The sequence below is a fragment of the Hyla sarda genome, unplaced genomic scaffold (assembly GCF_029499605.1).
Source record: "Hyla sarda isolate aHylSar1 unplaced genomic scaffold, aHylSar1.hap1 scaffold_473, whole genome shotgun sequence".
Classification (NCBI taxonomy): domain Eukaryota; kingdom Metazoa; phylum Chordata; class Amphibia; order Anura; family Hylidae; genus Hyla; species Hyla sarda.
In genome coordinates this window covers 90675-111730 of record NW_026610485.1, presented here as the reverse complement: position 1 = coordinate 111730, position 21056 = coordinate 90675, and the positions used below count along the sequence as shown (strand labels likewise).

The following is a 21056-nucleotide window of genomic DNA, read 5'->3' as shown; positions in this document are numbered from 1 at the left end:
GGATAAGTGAGCGGTGGTCTAGTCATACTGGTGGGGGGAGAAGGGATAGGTGAGTGGTGGTCTCGTCATACTGGTGGAGGGAGAAGGGATAAGTGAGTGGTGGTCTCGTCATACTGGTGGAGGGAGAAGGGATAAGTGAGTGGTGGTCTCGTCATACTGGTGGAGGGAGAAGGGATAAGTGAGCGGTGGTCTCATACTGGTGGAGGGAGAAGGGAGAAGTGAGCAGTGGTCTCGTCATACTGGTGGAGGAAGAAGGGATAAGTGAGCAGTGGTCTCATACTGGTGGAAGGAGAAGGGATAAGTGAGGGGTGGTCTCGTCATACTGGTGGAGGGGGAAGGAATAAGTAAGCGGTGGTCTCCTCATATTGGTGGAGGGGGAAGGAATAAGTGAGTGGTGGTCTCCTCATACTGGTGGAGGGGGAAGGAATAAGTGAGCAGTGGTCTCCTCATACTGGTGGAGGGGGAAGGAATAAGTGAACGGTGGTCTCCTCATACTGGTGGAGGGAGAAGGGAAAAGGGAGCAGTGGTCTCGTCATACTGGTGGAGGAAGAAGGGATAAGCGAGCGATGGTCTCCTCATACTGGTGGAGGGAAAAGGGATGAGTGAGTGGTGGTCTCCTCATACTGGTGGAGGAAGAAGGGATAAGTGAGCGGTGGTCTAGTCATACTGGTGGGGGGAGAAGGGATAGGTGAGTGGTGGTCTCGTCATACTGGTGGAGGGAGAAGGGATAAGTGAGTGGTGGTCTCGTCATACTGGTGGAGGGAGAAGGGATAAGTGAGCGGTGGTCTCATACTGGTGGAGGGAGAAGGGAGAAGTGAGCAGTGGTCTCGTCATACTGGTGGAGGAAGAAGGGATAAGTGAGCAGTGGTCTCATACTGGTGGAAGGAGAAGGGATAAGTGAGGGGTGGTCTCGTCATACTGGTGGAGGGGGAAGGAATAAGTGAGCGGTGGTCTTGCATACTGGTGGAGGGAGAAGGGATAAGTGAGCAGTGGTCTCTTCATACTGGTGGAGGGAGAAGGGATAAGCGAGCGATGGTCTCCTCATACTAGTGGAGGGAGAAGGGATAAGTAAGCGGTGGTCTCGTCATACTGGTGGAGGGAGAAGGGATAAGTGAGCGGTGGTCTCGTCATACTGGTGGAGGGGGAAGGAATAAGTGAACGGTGGTCTCCTCATACTGGTGGAGGGAGAAGGGATAAGTGAGCAGTGGTCTCGTCATACTGGTGGAGGAAGAAGGGATAAGTGAGCAGTGGTCTCATACTGGTGGAAGGAGAAGGGATAAGTGAGCGGTGGTCTCGTCATACTGGTGGAGGGGGAAGGAATAAGTGAGCGGTGGTCTCGTCATACTGGTGGAGGGAGAAGGGATAAGTGAGCGGTGGTCTCGTCATACTGGTGGAGGGAGAAGGGATAAGTGAGCGGTGGTCTCGTCATACTGGTGGAGGGAGAAGGGATAAGTGAGCGGTGGTCTCCTCATACTGGTGGAGGGAGAAGGGATAAGTGAGCGGTGGTCTCCTCATACTGGTGGAGGGAGAAGGGATAAGTGAGTGGTGGTCTCCTCGTACTGGTGGAGGGAAAAGGGATGAGTGAGCGGTGGTCTCCTCATACTGGTGGAGGGAAAAGGGATAAGTGAGCGGTAGTCTCGTCATACTGGTGGAGGGGGAAGGAATAAGTGAGCAGTGGTCTCATACTGGTGGAGGGAGAAGGGAGAAGTGAGCGGTGGTCTCGTCATACTGGTGGAGGGAGAAGGGATAAGTGAGCGGTGGTCTCGCCATACTGGTGGGGGGAGAAGGGATAAGTGAGCGGTGGTCTCCTCATACTGGTGGAGGGAAAAGGGATAAGTGAGCGGTAGTCTCCTCATACTGGTGGAGGGAGCAGGGATAAATGAGTGGTGGTCTCCTCATACTGGTGGAGGGAAAAGGGATAAGTGAGCGGTGGTCTCCTCATACTGGTGGAGGGGGAAGGAATAAGTGAACGGTGGTCTCCTCATACTGGTGGGGGGAGAAGGGATAAGTGAGCGGTGGTCTCATCATACTGGTGGAGGGAGAAGGGATAAGCGAGCGATGGTCTCCTCATACTGGTGGAGGGAGAAGGGAGAAGTGAGCGGTGGTCTCCTCATACTGGTGGAGGGAGAAGGGATAAGTGAGTGGTGGTCTCCTCATACTGGTGGAGGGAGAAGGGATAAGTGATCGGTGGTCTCCTGATAGTGGTGGAGGGAGAAGGGATAAGTGAGCGGTGGTCTCCTCATACTGGTGGAGGGAGAAGGGATAAGTGAGCGGTGGTCTCCTGATAGTGGTGGAGGGAGAAGGGATACGTGAGCTGATGTCTCCTCATACTGGTGGAGGGAGAAGGGATAAGTGAGTGGTGGTCTCCTCATACTGGTGGAGGGAGAAGGGATAAGTGAGTGGTGGTCTCCTCATACTGGTGGAGGGAGAAGGGATAAGTGAGCAGTGGTCTCCTCATACTGGTGGAGGGAGAAGGGATAAGTGAGCAGTGTTCTTCTCATACTGGTGGAGGGAGAAGGGATAAGTGAGCCGTGTTCTTCTCATACTGGTGATGGGAAAAGGGATAATTGAGCGGTGGTCTCCTCATACTGGTGGAGGGAGAATGGATAAGTGAGCAGTGGTCTCCTCATACTGGTGGAGGGAGAATGGATAAGTGAGCAGTGGTCTCCTCATACTGGTGGAGGGAGAAGGGATAAGTGAGCGGTGGTCTCCTCATACTGGTGGAGGGGGAAGGGATAAGTGACAGGTGGTCTCCTCATACTGGTGGAGGAAGAAGGGATAAGTGAGCAGTGGTCTCATACTGGTGGAGGGAGAAGTGAGCGGTAGTCTCGTCATACTGGTGGAGGGGGAAGGAATAAGTGAGCGGTGGTCTCCTCATACTGGTGGAGGGGGAAGGAATAAGTGAGCGGTGGTCTCCTCATACTGGTGGAGGGAGAAGGGATAAGTGAGCCGTGTTCTTCTCATACTGGTGATGGGAAAAGGGATAAGTGAGCGGTGGTCTCCTCATACTGGTGGAGGGAGAAGGGATAAGTGAGCCGTGTTCTTCTCATACTGGTGATGGGAAAAGGGATAAGTGAGCGGTGGTCTCCTCATACTGGTGGAGGGAGAATGGATAAGTGAGCAGTGGTCTCCTCATACTGGTGGAGGGAGAAGGGATAAGTGAGCGGTGGTCTCGTCATACTGGTGGAGGGAGAATGGATAAGTGAGCAGTGGTCTCCTCATACTGGTGGAGGGAGAAGAGATAAGTGAGCGGTGGTCTCGTCATACCGGTGGAGGGAGAAGGGATAAGTGAGCAGTGGTCTCGACATACCGGTGGAGGGAGAAGGGATAAGTGAGCGGTGGTCTCCTCATACTGGTGGAGGGAGAAGGAATAAGTGAGCGGTGGTCTCTCATACTGGTGGAGGTTAAAGGGTTAAGCAAGCAGTGGTCTCAGGTTCGGTATAATTTTCATCCCCCTCCATTCATGCTTCCTGCCCGCTCCCCCTCCTCACAAATACCTGACATTCCAGACCCCTTTTGTCTATGACACCTCAGAGCAGCGACCGGTGACTGGGCTCTCCCCTCCCCCACCGCCCCTCCAGCTGTACAGCGGGCACAATCACAGCAGCCAGCAGTCTATGCCCGCTCTCAGAGACTGAAGCATCACCCAGGGCCTGGAAGGAGTAGGGCAACACATGCAGACCACCCCCTCTATAGCATGGCAGGACAGGAATGTGCCACATGGACCTTCTGTCCCCTTCTTACCTGAGCACTTGGTACGACCATCTTTCTCTTCCCTTCCGGCCACACAGACACACTCGCCTGCTGCGGGTTTGGCCCACTCTCCATCTTCCCGGCAGTACATGATTGGGCGCCTTCCAAGAGAGCACTCCGCTCCATCCACACAGGTGCCCTCTGCAGATACCACCAGCCCTACAGGTACCGTCTGTGGAAAACTGGCCAGTGAAGCCACCACTGATGGGCACAGGCGGTAGAACACCCGGACAGCGAGCAACGCCATGCATGCCCCTTGATCTAGGAACGCCAAGTAGAATCCCTTCTCTTTCAGAGGACCCAGACGCACAGTCTTTACATTAGAACGCATGGTGGCTCCGCTCCCACGGCCACTCGGTCGCGCCAGAAAATCAGCCGCCACTGTGTCCATTTTAATCCAAGGGTTTTCCATCCATTTTGGGAAATGGTCATTGGCGATGTCAGAGTTGGCTGGATAGTAGTAGAGGTTAAAGGTCTCCTTACAGGATCGGCCAGCGCGGGTGATTGAAGCGCATTCCATCATGGTGAACGTGATCTCCACATAGATGTGGTGGGCCGGTCCTCGGGGGATGTAGCTGGTGCGCAGCCAGTTATTCTGGTCAGGAAGTTGGGGGTTACAGATCTCATACGTGCGTACCGTGGTCTGATCTTCATCTAGGCCTGAGGTTTCATCCCACTGCAAAAGAGAGAAAAATAATGAGAGGACGAGAGAGCGGAGGAGGGGGAAAGAGGACGAGAGCGGAGGATGGAGGAAAGAGGACGAGAGGGAAGAGGGATGAGAAGCAGAGGAAGATGGGAAGAGAGGGGAGGAAGGGGAAACGAGATCGGAGGAAGGGGAAACGAGATCGGAGGAAGGGGAAACGAGATCGGAGGAAGGGGGAACGAGAGCGGGGGAAGGGGGAACGAGAGCGGGGGAAGGGGGAACGATAGCGGAGGAAGGGGGAACGAGAGCGGAGGAAGAAAGGGGGAAGAGGACGAGAGGGGACGACGAGAGGGGAAGAATGGGAGAAGAGGACGAGGGCAGAGGAAGGGGAAGAGAAATAGAGCGAGAACGGGGAAGAGGACGAGAGCAGAGGACGGGGGAAGAGGACGAGAGCAGAGGAAGATAGGAAGAGGACGAGAGCAGAGGAAGAGGACGTGAGCGGAGGAAGGGGGAAGAGAACGAGAGCGGAGGAAGAGGACGAGAGTGCATGAAGGGGGAAGAGGATGAGAGCGGAGGAAGGGGTCGAGAGAAGAGGAGGGGGGGGGGGTAAGTGGACGAGAGTGGAGGAAGGGGGGGGAAGAGGACAAGAGGGGAGGAAGGGAGAGAGGACGAGAGCGGAGGAAGGGGGGGGAGAGGACGAGAGCGGAGAAAGGGGGGGGGGAAAGGACAATAGAGGAGGCAGGGGGTAAGTGGACGAGAGGGGAGGAAGGGGAGGAAGGGGAGGGAAGAGGACGAGAGGGGAGGAAGGGAAAGAGGACGAGAGCGGAAGAAGGGAAAGAGGACGAGAGCAGAGGAATGGAAAGAGGACAAGAGCAGAGGAATGGAAAGAGGACGAGAGCAGAGGAAGGGAAAGAGGACGAGAGCAGAGTGGGTACAATACGATACTGTAGTGGGTACAATATAATACAACAGTGGGTACAATGCGGTACAGCAGTGGGTACAATACTGGGACACACACTGTGGGGGCTGCAATATATATGAACAGACATTACCTGGCCGTCCACTTGGGGATACGTCGTCCAGCGGAGGTCGGAGGTCTCCACTTTAGTGTGCATGAGAATGACTGTGAAGAAACAGAAGAGGTCAGTACAGAGAGATCCAACCTCGTGACACCTCTTGTTTCGCCCCCTCTGTGCCTGACTACAATGATCGGCTAGGACAACCACCGCACAATAGGTTGTCCCCACACCTGACACCTGGGGTGACATCACTGAACTGTACGTCCATGTAAACTATCCTAAAACCAGTTACCACCACAATCTGCCTAACTGTTCGACCAGAGACATCATATACATTGTATAACAGGTAATACAAATGCACGCAGAGTAGCAGATACACGTCCAGTATAGCAGAGTTGCAGTACGTGGCGGATACATGCGTGGGGTATCAAGTGACAGTGCATGGTTGATAAACGTGTGGTATAGCAGAGTGGCAGTGTGTGTATGGTACACGTGGGTGCAGCAGAGTGGCAGAACGTGGCTGGTACATGTGTGGTGTATCAAGTGACAGTGCGTGGTTAATAAACGTGAGATATAGCAGAGCGGCTGTGCATGTATCATAAAAGTGGGGTGCGGCAGTGTAGCAGTGTATGGTTAGTACATGTACAGTGCAGCAGAATGGAAGTGCGTAGTGGTACACGTGTGGTTCAGCGGAATAGCAGTGTGTTGTTGGTACATGTATAGTGAAGCAGAGTGACAGTGTGTGGTGGTACACGTGTGGTGCAGCTGAGTGGCAGCGTGTGGTTGGTACATGAGCAGAGTGGCAGTGTGTGGTTGGTACACGTACGGTGCAGTAGAGTGGCAGTGCCTGGTTGGTACATGTACGGCGCAGCAGAGTGGCAGTGTGCGGTTGGTGCACGTGCATTGCAGCAGAGTGGCAGTGCGTGGTTGGTACATGTACAGTGCAGCAGAGTGGCAGTGCGTGGCGGATACATGTGTGGGGTATCAAGTGACAGTGCATGGTTGATAAACATGTGGTATAGCAGAGTGGCAGTGCATGTATGGTACACGAGGGGTACAGCAGAGTGGCAATGCATGGTGGTACATCTGTGGTGCAGCAGAGTAGCAGAACGTGGCTGGTACATGTGTAGTGTATCAAGTGACAGTGCATGGTTGATAAAAGTGAGGTATAGCAGAGTGGACGTGCATGTATGATAAAAGTGGGGAGCGGCAGTGTAGCCGTGTATGGTTTGTACATGTACAGAGCAGCATAATGGAAGTGCACAGTGGTACACGTGTGGCTCAGCGGAATAGCAGTGTGTTGTTGGTACATGTATAGTGCAGCAGAGTGGCAGTGTGAGGTTGGTACATGAGCAGAGTGGCAGTGTGTGGTTGGTACATGTACGGTGCAGTAGAGGGGCAGTGCCTGGTTGGTACATGTACGGCGCAGCAGAGTGGCAGTGTGTGGTTGGTACATGTACGGCGCAGCAGAGTGGCAGTGCGTGGTTGGTACATGTACGGCGCAGCAGAGTGGCAGTGCGTGGTTGGTACATGTATGGCGCAGCATAGTGGCAGTGCGTAGTTAGTACACGTGCACTGCAGCAGAGTGGCAGTGCGTGGTTGGTACATGTACAGTGCAGCAGAGTGGCAGTGCGTGGTTGGTACATGTACGGTGCAGCAGAGTGGCAGTGCGTGGTTGGTACATTTACCGTGCAGCAGAGTGGCAGTGCATGGTTGGTACATTTACCGTGCAGCAGAGTGGCAGTGTGTGGTTGGTACATGTACAGTGTAGCAGAGTGGCAGTGCGTGGTTGGTACATTTACCGTGCAGCAGAGTGGCAGTGGGTGGTTAGTACACGTGCATTGCAGCAGAGTGGCAGTGCGTGGTGGGTACATGTGCGGCACAGAAGAGCATGCCAGCTGCTTAGAATATACAGTAATAAGTAATGGAAACCTGAGATATGGCCGGACGGGTAAATATTGACTCATAAACGCCAGCGTGTCTGGAGACGAGGGGGACAAATACAAGGGCACGGGGATGTGGGTGACCGCATGGCGTTATCTCTCTCTATAAACACACAAGATGTGGGACAGATGAGTTGCACATGTGAGTCCAGTAACCAGGATGTGTCCAATAAGGAGAGGAGGGGGGTTAATAGCACTCCAGCCAGAGAGCAGCGGCGCAGATTTACTGGCTCAGATTTCAGGTGTATATAGGATGACGTCACGTCAAGATCCGCAACAAACATCATTTTCCTTAAAACTGCAGCGACCTGAAAAACTAGGTGCACTGCATGGACCAACAAAACTGATCACTAAGGGGACCACTGTATACTCCTACACTGTGTAAACATATACACATATACCACCATATACCCCACACAGTGTAAACATATACACATATACCACCATATACCCCATACACAAACATATACACATATACCACCATATACCCTACACAGTGTAAACATATACACATATACCCCACACAGTGTAAACATATACACATATACCACCATATACCCTACACAGTGTAAATATATACACATATACCACCATATACCCCATACACAAACATATACACATATACCACAATATACCCTACACAGTGTAAACATATACACATATATAACCATATACCCCATACACAAACATATACACATATACCACCATATATACCCCTACACAGTGTAACCACATACACATATACCACCATATACCCTACACAGTGTAAACATATACACATATATAACCATATACCCCATACACAAACACATACACATATACCACCATATACCCTACACAGTGTAAACATATACACATATATAACCATATACCCCATACACAAACACATACACATATACCACCATATACCCTACACAGTGTAAACATATACACATATATAACCATATACCCCATACACAAACATATACACATATACCACCATATATACCCCTACACAGTGTAAACACATACACATATACCACCATATACCCTACACAGTGTAAACATATACACATATACCACCATATACCCTACACAGTGTAAATATATACACATATACCACCATATACCCCATACACAAACATATACACATATACCACCATATACCCTACACAGTGTAAACATATACACATATATCACCATATACCCTACACTGTGTAAACACATACACATATACCACCATATACCCTACACAGTGTAAACATATACACATATCACCATATACCCTACACTGTGTAAACACATACACATATAGCACCGTATACCCCTACACATATACCACTGTATACCCTACACAGTGTAAACATATACACATATACCCTACACAGTGTAAACACATACACATATACCACCATATACCCTACACTGTGTAAATATATACACATATACCACCATATACCCCATACACAAACATATACACATATACCACCATATACCCTACACAGTGTAAACACATACACATATACCACCATATACCCTACACAGTGTAAACATATACACATTTATCACCATATACCCTACACAGTGTAAACACATACACATATACCACCATATACCCTACACTGTGTAAACACATACACATATACCACCATATACCCTACACTGTGTAAACATATACACATATATCACCATATACCCTACACTGTGTAAACATATACACATATATCACCATATACCCTACACAGTGTAAACATATACACATATACCACCATATACCCCATACACAAACATATACCACCATAAACCCTACACAGTGTAAACATATACACATATATCACCATATACCCTACACTGTGTAAACACATACACATATACCACCGTATACCCTACACAGTGTAAACATATACACATATACCACCATATACCCCATACACAAACATATACACATATACCACCATATACCCTACACAGTGTAAACATATACACATATATCACCATATACCCCACACACAAACATATACACATATACCACCATATACCCTACACAGTGTAAACACATACACATATACCACCATATACCCTACACAGTGTAAACATATACACATATACCACCATATACCCCATACACAAACATATACACATATACCACCATATACCCTACACAGTGTAAACACATACACATATACCACCATATACCCTACACTGTGTAAACACATACACATATACCACCGTATACCCCTACACATATACCACTGTATACCCTACACAGTGTAAACATATACACATATATCACCATATACCCTACACAGTGTAAACACATACACATATACCACCATATACCCTACACTGTGTAAACACATACACATATACCACAATATACCCTACACAGTGTAAACATATACACATATATCACCATATACCCTACACTGTGTAAACACATACACATATACCACCATATACCCTACACAGTGTAAACACATACACATATACCCCCGTATACCCCTACACATATACCACTGTATACCCTACACAGTGTAAACATATACACACATATACCACCATATACCCTACACAGTGTAAACACATACACATATACCACCGTATATCCTACACAGTGTAAACACATACACATATACCACCATATACCCCTACACAGTGTAAACACATACACATATACCACCGTATACCCTACACAGTGTAAACATATACACATATATCACCATATACCCTACACAGTGTAAACACATACACCACCGTATACCCCTACACATATACCACTGTATACCCTACACAGTGTAAACATATACACATATATCACCATATACCCTTACACTGTGTAAACACATACACATATACCACCGTATACCCCTACACATATACCACCATATACCCCTACACAGTGTAAACACATACACATATACCACCGTATACCCTACACAGTGTAAACACATACACATATACCACCGTATACCCCTACACATATACCACCGTATACCCCTACACATATACCACTGTATACCCTACACAGTGTACACACATACATATATACCACCGTATACCCTACACAGTGTAAACATATACACATATACCACCGTATACTACTACACAATGTAAACACATATACCACCATATACCCCTACACTGTGTAAACACATACACATATACCCCTACACTGTGTAAACACATACACATATACCACCATATATCCCTACACTGTGTAAACACATACACATATACCACCATATACCCCATACACAATTAAACATACATATATATCACCATATACCACCGTATACTGCGATAGTGTAAACACATACACCATTGTATACCCCTAAACAGTGTAAACACATACATATATACCTCTGTATACTCCTACACAGTGGAAACACATACATATATACCACCGTATACCACTACACAGTGTAAATATATACACATATACCACCGTATACCCCTACACATATACCACTGTATACCCTACACAGTGTAAACATATACACATATATCACCATATACCCTACACAGTGTAAACATATACACATATACCACCATATACCCCATACACAAACATATACACATATACCACCATATACCCTACACAGTGTAAACACATACACATATACCACCATATACCCTACACTGTGTAAACATATACACATATACCACCATATACCCCATACACAAACATATACACATATACCACCATATACCCTACACAGTGTAAACACATACACATATACCACCATATACCCTACACTGTGTAAACACATACACATATACCACCGTATACCCCTACACATATACCACTGTATACCCTACACAGTGTAAACATATACACATATATCACCATATACCCTACACAGTGTAAACACATACACATATACCACCATATACCCTACACTGTGTAAACACATACACATATACCACCATATACCCTACACAGTGTAAACATATACACATATATCACCATATACCCTACACTGTGTAAACACATACACATATACCACCATATACCCTACACAGTGTAAACATATACACATATATCACCATATACCCTACACAGTGTAAACACATACACATATACCACCGTATACCCCTACACATATACCACTGTATACCCTACACAGTGTAAACATATACACACATATACCACCATATACCCTACACAGTGTAAACACATACACATATACCACCATATACCCCTACACAGTGTAAACACATACACATATACCACCATATACCCCTACACAGTGTAAACACATACACATATACCACCGTATACCCTACACAGTGTAAACATATACACATATATCACCATATACCCTACACAGTGTAAACACATACACCACCGTATACCCCTACACATATACCACTGTATACCCTACACAGTGTAAACATATACACATATATCACCATATACCCCTACACAGTGTAAACACATACACATATACCACCGTATACCCCTACACATATACCACCATATACCCCTACACAGTGTAAACACATACACATATACCACCGTATACCCTACACAGTGTAAACACATACACATATACCACCGTATACCCCTACACATATACCACCGTATACCCCTACACATATACCACCGTATACCCTACACAGTGTACACACATACATATATACCACCGTATACCCTACACAGTGTAAACATATACACATATACCACCGTATACTACTACACAATGTAAACACATATACCACCATATACCCCTACACTGTGTAAACACATACACATATACCCCTACACTGTGTAAACACATACACATATACCACCATATATCCCTACACTGTGTAAACACATACACATATACCACCATATTCCCCATACACAATTAAACATACATATATATCACCATATACCACCGTATACTGCGATAGTGTAAACACATACACCATTGTATACCCCTAAACAGTGTAAACACATACATATATACCTCTGTATACTCCTACATAGTGGAAACACATACATATATACCACCGTATACCACTACACAGTGTAAATATATACACATATACCACCGTATACCCCTACACAGTGGAAACATATACACATATACCACCATATACCCCATACACAATTAAACATACACATATATCACCATATGCCACCGTATACTGCGACAGTGTAAACACATATACCATCGTATACCCCTAAACAGTGTGAACACATACACCACCGTATACTCCTACACAGTGTAAACACATACATATATACCTCTGTTTACCTCTACACAGTGGAAACACATACATATATACCACCATATACTCCTACACAGTGTAAACACATACACATATACCACCATATACCACTACACAGTGTAAACACATATACCACCGTATACCACTACACAGTGTAAAGATATACACATATACCACCGTATACTCCTACACAGTGTAAACACATACACATATACCCCTACACAGTGGAAACACATACATATATACCACCATATACTCCTACACAGTGTAAACACATACACATATACCACCGTATACCCTACACTGTGTAAACACATACCACCATATACCCCTACACTGTGTAAACACATATAGCACCATATACCCATACAGTGTAAACACATACAAATATACCACAATATACCCCTACACAGTGTAAACCCATACACATACCACCATATATCCCTACACAGTGTAAACCCATACACATACCACCATATATCCCTACACAGTGTAAACACATACACATATACCACCGTATACCCTACAAAGTGTAAACACATACACATTTATCATCATATACCACTACACAGTGTAAACACATACATCAATATATACCCCTACACTGTGTAAACACATACATATATACCCCTACACAGTGTAAACACATACACATATACCACCATATACCCTACACAGTGTAAACACATACATACCGTATATACCACCATATACTCTACACAGTGTAAACACATACACATATACCACCATATACCCCTACACAGTGTAAACACATACACATATACCCCTAAACAGTGTAAACACATATACCACCATATACCCTACACAGTGTAAACACATACACATATCACCATATACCACTACACAGTGTAAACACATACACATATACCACCGTATACCCTACACAGTGTAAACACATATACATATACCACCATATACCCATACAGTGTAAACATATATACATATACCAACATATACTCCTACACAGTGTAAACACATACATATACCACCATATACCCCTACACAGTGTAAACACATACACATATACCACCATATACCCCTACACAGTGTAAACACATACACATATACCACCATATACCCCTACACTGTGTAAACATACACATATACCACCATATACCCCTACACAGTGTAAACACATACACATATACCCCTACACAGTGTAAACATATATACCACCTTATACCCTACACTGTGTAAACACATACACATATACCACCATATACCCCTACACAGTGTAAATACATACACATATACTCCTACACAGTGTAAACACATACACATATACCACCGTATACCCTACACAGTGGAAACACATACACATATATCATCATATACCCCTACACAGTGTAAACACATATACCACCGTATAACCTACACAGTGGAAACACATACATATATACCACCATATACCCCTACACAGTGTAAACACATACACATATACCCCTACACAGTGTAAACACATACACATATACCCCTACACAATGTAAACACATACACATATACCACCGTATACCCCTACACTGTGTAAACACATACATATATACCACCATATACCACTACACAGTGTAAACACATACACATATACCACCGTATACCCTACACAGTGTAAACACATACACATATACCACCATATACCCCTACACAGTGTAAACACATACACATATACTACCATATACCCCTACACAGTGTAAACACATACACATATACAACCATATACCCCTACATTGTGTAAACACAAATATATTGCCATATACCTCTACACTGTCCCCGCCTGTGCTTCCGGATCCATGCCCCTCCTGTTACTCCTCTCCCTGCCTGTGCTCCCTGATCCTGGCTCCTCCTCTCCCCGCCTCTGCTCACTGTTCGTGGCTCCTCCTGTTACTCCTCTCCCCGCCTCTGCTCCCTGATCCTGGCTCCTCCTGTTACTCCTCTTCCCGCCTGTGCTCCCTGATCCTGGCTCCTCCTCTTAATCCTTTCCTCACCCTGTTCTCCGTGATCCAGGCTCCTCCTCTTACTCCTCTCCCCGCCTGTGCTTCCTGATCCAGGCTCCTCCTGTTACTCCTCTCCCCGCCTGTGCTCCCTGATCCTCGCTCCTCCTCTCCTCACCCTGTTCTCCCTGATCCAGGCTCCTCCTTTTACTCCTCTCCCCGCCTGTGCTTCCTGATTCAGGCTCCTCCTGTTACTCCTCACCCCGCCTCTGCTCCCTGATCCAGGCTCCTCCTGTTACTCCTCTCCCTGCCTGTACTCCCTGATCATGGCTCCTCCTCTCACTCCTCACCCTGTGCTCCCTCATCCAGGCTCCTCCTGTTACTCCTCTCCCCGCCTGTGTTTCCTGATCCTGGCTCCTCCCCTCACTCCTGTCCTCACCCTGTGCTCCCTGATCCTGGCTCCTCACCCTGTGATCCCTGATCCTGGCTCCTCCTCTCCTCACCCTGTGCTCCCTGATCCAGGCTCCTCTCCTCACTCCTCTCCTCACCCTGTGCTTCCTGATCCATGCACCTCCTCCTCTCACTCCTCTCCTCACCCTGTGCTCCTTGATCCAGGCTCCTCCCCTCACTCCTCTCCTCACCCTGTACTCCCTGATCCAGGCTCCTCCCCTCACTCCTCTCCTCACCCTGTGCTCCCTGATCCTGGCTCCTCCCCTCACTCCTCTCCTCACCCTGTGATCCCTGATCCTGGCTCCTCCTCTCACTCCTCTCCTCACCCTGTGCTCCCTGATCCAGGCTCCTCCCCTCACTCCTCTCCTCACCCTGTGCTCCCTGATCCAGGCTCCTCTCCTCACTCCTCTCCTCACCCTGTGCTTCCTGATCCATGCACCTCCTCCTCCTCTCACTCCTCTCTTCACCCTGTGCTTCCTGATCCAGGCTCCTCCTCTCACTCCTCTCCTCACCCTGATCTAGGCTCCTCCTCCTCTCACTCCTCTCCTCACCCTGTGCTCCCTGATCCTGGCTCCTCCTCTCACTCCTCTCCTCACCCTGTTCTCCCTGTTCCAGGCTCCTCCTCTCACTCCTCTCCTCATCCTGTTCTCCCTGATCCAGGCTCCTCCTCTTACTCTCCATAATTTGGGGTGCAGGTCACCCTTCCTTGCTAGATCCTCCTTTCCCCCACCAATCTCCTGCCTTAGGCTTTATTCCTATCATGTTTTTGGCCCCTATTAAATATATACGGCAGAAAATACTCGTAAAATACCAGAAGCTTGTGACAAAAGCCATAGTGTACTTTCCATTATCTATAGGATCCCACACTGCTATATAGTATAGTGACACGTGACTTGTATACTTGATATATACGTGTCACATATACATGGTGGAGATATATATACATGTCACATACACATGGAGGAGATATATATACATTTCACATACACATGATGGAGTTATATACGTGTCACATACACATGGTGGAGGTATATACGTGTCACATACACATGGTGGAGGTATATACATGTCACATACACATGGTGGAGGTATATATACATGTCACATACACATGGTGGAGGTATATATACATGTCACATACACATGGTGGAGGTATATATACATGTCACATACACATGGTGAAGGTATATATACATGTCACATACACATGTTATACACTCCACCCGTACAGAGCCTCATCCCTGAGGTGGGGGGGGCACCGGGCGCAGCAGGCACAGGAGATGGGGCAGGTTAGGCGTGTCAGCGTTTCCAGGTGCCCGGGGAATATACAGGGAGGAGGACGGTAATTACAGCCTTGGCAGACGGTGAGAGCGCTGCCCCGGGGGACATGACTGCAGCGCTGGGAGAGTGCGAGGGCGACACAAACTTTCACTGTACAGGATGTGGATCCTCGTATATCAGACAGGCCAGGATCTGTGCCACCTGTGACACACCTCCACCTGCCCGTCACTACATATTACCTGTGTGTTATATACAGTACACCTCCACCTGCCCGTCACTACATATTACCTGTGTGTTATATACAGTACACCTCCACCTGCCCGTCACTACATATTACCTGTGTGTTATATACAGTACACCTCCACCTGCCCGTCACTACAGATTACCTGTGTGTTATATACAGTACACCTCCACCTGCCCGTCACTACATATTACCTGTGTGTTATATACAGTACACCTCCACCTGCCCGTCACTACATATTACCTGTGTGTTATATACAGTACACCTCCACCTGCCCGTCACTACATATTACCTGTGTGTTATATACAGTACACCTCCACCTGCCCGTCACTACATATTACCTGTGTGTTATATACAGTACACCTCCACCTGCCCGTCACTACATATTACCTGTGTGTTATATACAGTACACCTCCACCTGCCCGTCACTACATATTACCTGTGTGTTATATACAGTACACCTCCACCTGCCCGTCACTACATATTACCTGTGTGTTATATACAGTACACCTCCACCTGCCCGTCACTACAGATTACCTGTGTGTTATATACAGTACACCTCCACCTGCCCGTCACTACAGATTACCTGTGTGTTATATACAGTACACCTCCACCTGCCCGTCACTACAGATTACCTGTGTGTTATATACAGTACACCTCCACCTGCCCGTCACTACATATTACCTGTGTGTTATATACAGTACACCTCCACCTGCCCGTCACTACAGATTACCTGTGTGTTATATACAGTACACCTCCACCTGCCCGTCACTACAGATTACCTGTGTGTTATATACAGTACACCTCCACCTGCCCGTCACTACATATTACCTGTGTGTTATATACAGTACACCTCCACCTGCCCGTCACTACAGATTACCTGTGTGTTATATACAGTACACCTCCACCTGCCCGTCACTACAGATTACCTGTGTGTTATATACAGTACACCTCCACCTGCCCATCACTACATATTACCTGTGTGTTATATACAGTACACCTCCACCTGCCCGTCACTACAGAATACCTGTGTGTTATATACAGTACTCCTGTGTGTGTTATAATATAAGATATAATACCTGAGTGTGTTATAAGATATAATACCTGTGTGTGTTATAATATAAGATATAATACCTGTGTGTTATAAGATATAATACCTGTGTGTTATATGATATAATACCTGTCTGTGTTATAATATAAGATATAATACCTGTCTGTGTTATAATATAAGATATAATACCTGTGTGTTATAATATAAGATATATCTGTGTATGTTATAATATAAGATATAATACCTGTGTGTTCTAATATAAGATATAATAGCTGTGTGTGTTATAATATAAGATATAATACCTGTGTGTTATAATACAAGATATAATACCTGTGTGTGTTATAATATAAGATATAATACCTGAGTGTGTTATAATATAAGATATAATACCTGAGTGTTATAATATAAGATATAATACTTGTGTGTTATAATATAAGATATAATACCTGTGTGTTATAATATAAGATATTATACCTGTGTGTTATAATATAAGATATAATACCTGTGTGTTATAATATAAGATATTATACCTGTGTGTTATAATATAAGATATAATACCTGTGTGTGATAATATATCTTATATTATAACACACAGGTATTATATCTTATATTATAACACTCAGGTATTATATGTTATATTATAACACACAAGTATTATATCTTATATTATAACACACAAGTATTATATCTTATATTATAACACACAGGTATTATATCTTATAATACCTGTGTGTTATAATATAAGATATAATACTTGTATGTTATAATATAAGATATAATACCTGTGTGTTATAATATAAGATATTATACCTGTGACTGTTATATTATAACAGACAGGTATTATATCTTATAATATAACAGTCACAGGTATAATATCTTATAATATAACAGTCACAGGTATAATATCTTATAATATAACAGTCACAGGTATAATATCTTATATTATAACACACAGGTATTATATCTTATATTATAACACACAAGTATTATATCTTATATTATAACACACAAGTATTATATCTTATATTATAACACACAAGTATTATATCTTATATTATAACACACAGGTATTATATCTTATAATATAAGATATAATACTTGTGTGTTATAATATAAGATATAATACCTGTGTGTTATAATATAAGATATAATACCTGTGTGTTATAATATAAGATATAATACCTGTGACTGTTATATTATAAGATATTATACCTGTGTGTGTTATAATATAAGATATTATACCTGTAACTGTTATATTATAAGATATAATACCTGTGTGTGATAATATAAGATATAATACCTGAGTGTGTTATAATATAAGATATAATACCTGTGTGTGTTATAATATAAGATATAATACCTGAGTGTGTTATAATATAAGATATAATACCTGTGTGTTATAATATAAGATATAATACCTGTGACTGTTATATTATAAGATATAATACCTGTGTGTGTTATAATATAAGATATTATACCTGTAACTGTTATATTATAAGATATAATACCTGTGTGTGATAATATAAGATATAATACCTGTGTGTGATAATATAAGATATAATACCTGAGTGTGTTATAATATAAGATATAATACCTGTGTGTGTTATAATATAAGATATAATACCTGAGTGTGTTATATTATAAGATATAATACCTGTGTGTGTTATAATATAAGATATAATACCTGTGTGTGTTATAATATAAGATATAATACCTGTGTGTTATAATATAAGATATAATACCTGTATGTGTTATAATATAAGATATAATACCTGAGTGTGTTATAATATAAGATAGAATACCGGTGTGTTAAAAGATATAATACCTGAGTGTTATAATATAAGATATAATACCTGTGTGTGTTATAATATAAGATAGAATACCTGTGTGTGTTATAATATAAGATATAATACCTGTGTGTGTTAGAAGATATAATACCTGTGTGTGTTAGAATATAAGATATAATACCTGTGTGTGTTAATATAAGATATAATACCTGTGTGTTATAATATAAGATATTATACCTGTGACTGTTATATTATAAGATATAATACCTGAGTGTTATAATATATCTTATATTATAACACTCAGGTATTATATCTTATATTATTACACACAGGTATTATATCTTATAATACTTGTGTGTTATAATATAAGATATAATACCTGTGTGTTATAATATAAGATATAATACCTGTGTGTTATAATATAAGATATAATACCTGTGTGTTATAATATAAGATATAATACCTGTGTGTTATAATATAAGATATTATACCTGTGACTGTTATATTATAAGATATAATACTTGTGTGTTATAATATAAGATATAATACCTGTGTGTTATAATATAAGATATAATACCTGTGTGTTATAATATAAGATATAATACCTGTGTATTATAATATAAGATATTATACCCGTGACTGTTATATTATAAGATATAATACCTGTGTGTTATAATATAAGATATAATACCTGTGTGTTATAATATAAGATATAATACCTGTGACTGTTATATTATAAGATATTATACCTGTGTGTGTTAAAATATAAGATATTATACCTGTGACTGTTATATTATAAGATATAATACCTGTGTGTTATAATATAAAAGATATAATACCTGTGTGTGATAATATAAGATATAATACCTGTGTGTGTTATAATATCAGATATAATACCTGTGACTGTTATAATATAAGATATAATACCTGTGTGTTATAATATCAGATATAATACCTGTGTGTGTTATAATATCAGATATAATACCTGTGTGTGTTATAATATAAGATATAATACCTGAGTGTGATAATATAAGATATAATACCTGTGTGTTATAATATAAGATATAATACCTGTGTGAAAATATAAGATATAATACCTGTGACTGTTATATTATAAGATATAATACCTGTGTGTGTGATAATATAAGATATAATACCTGTGTGTTATAAGATATAATACCTGTGTGTTATAATATAAGATATAATACCTGTGTGTTATAATATAAGATATAATACCTGTGTGATAATATAAGATATAATACCTGTGACTGTTATATTATAAGATATAATACCTGTGTGATAATATAAGATATAATACCTGTGACTGTTATATTATAAGATATAATACCTGTGTGTGATAATATAAGATATAATACCTGTGACTGTTATATTATAAGATATAATACCTGTGTGTTATAATATAAGATATAATACCTGTGTGTGATAATATAAGATATAATACCTGTGTGTGTTATAATATAAGATATAATACCTGTGTGTGTTATAATATAAGATATAATACCTGTGTGTGTTATAATATAAGATATAATACCTGTGTGTGTTATAATATAAGATATAATACCTGTGTGTGATAATATAAGATATAATACCTGTGTGTGTTATAATATAAGATATAATACCTGTGACTGTTATATTATAAGATATAATACCTGTGTGTTATAATATAAGATATAATACCTGTGACTGTTATATTATAAGATATAATACCTGTGTGTTATA

General features: G+C 43.0%; 1 protein-coding gene across 5 annotated transcripts in view; it reads right to left on the bottom strand.

Moving 5' to 3' along the window:
- The window catches only part of EPHB4 (EPH receptor B4), a 129615-nt gene that overhangs the window by 21462 nt on the left and 87097 nt on the right, over positions 1-21056 (bottom strand). For all 5 annotated transcript variants that reach the window (XM_056553914.1, XM_056553911.1, XM_056553912.1 and 2 more), the window contains 2 exons: positions 5449-5519; positions 3745-4429 (listed from right to left, as the gene is read on the bottom strand). In XM_056553914.1, coding sequence (XP_056409889.1) covers positions 3745-4429; positions 5449-5511 — 748 coding nt within the window. In that variant the 5' untranslated portion in view covers positions 5512-5519. The remainder of the gene's footprint in view (positions 1-3744; positions 4430-5448; positions 5520-21056) is intronic.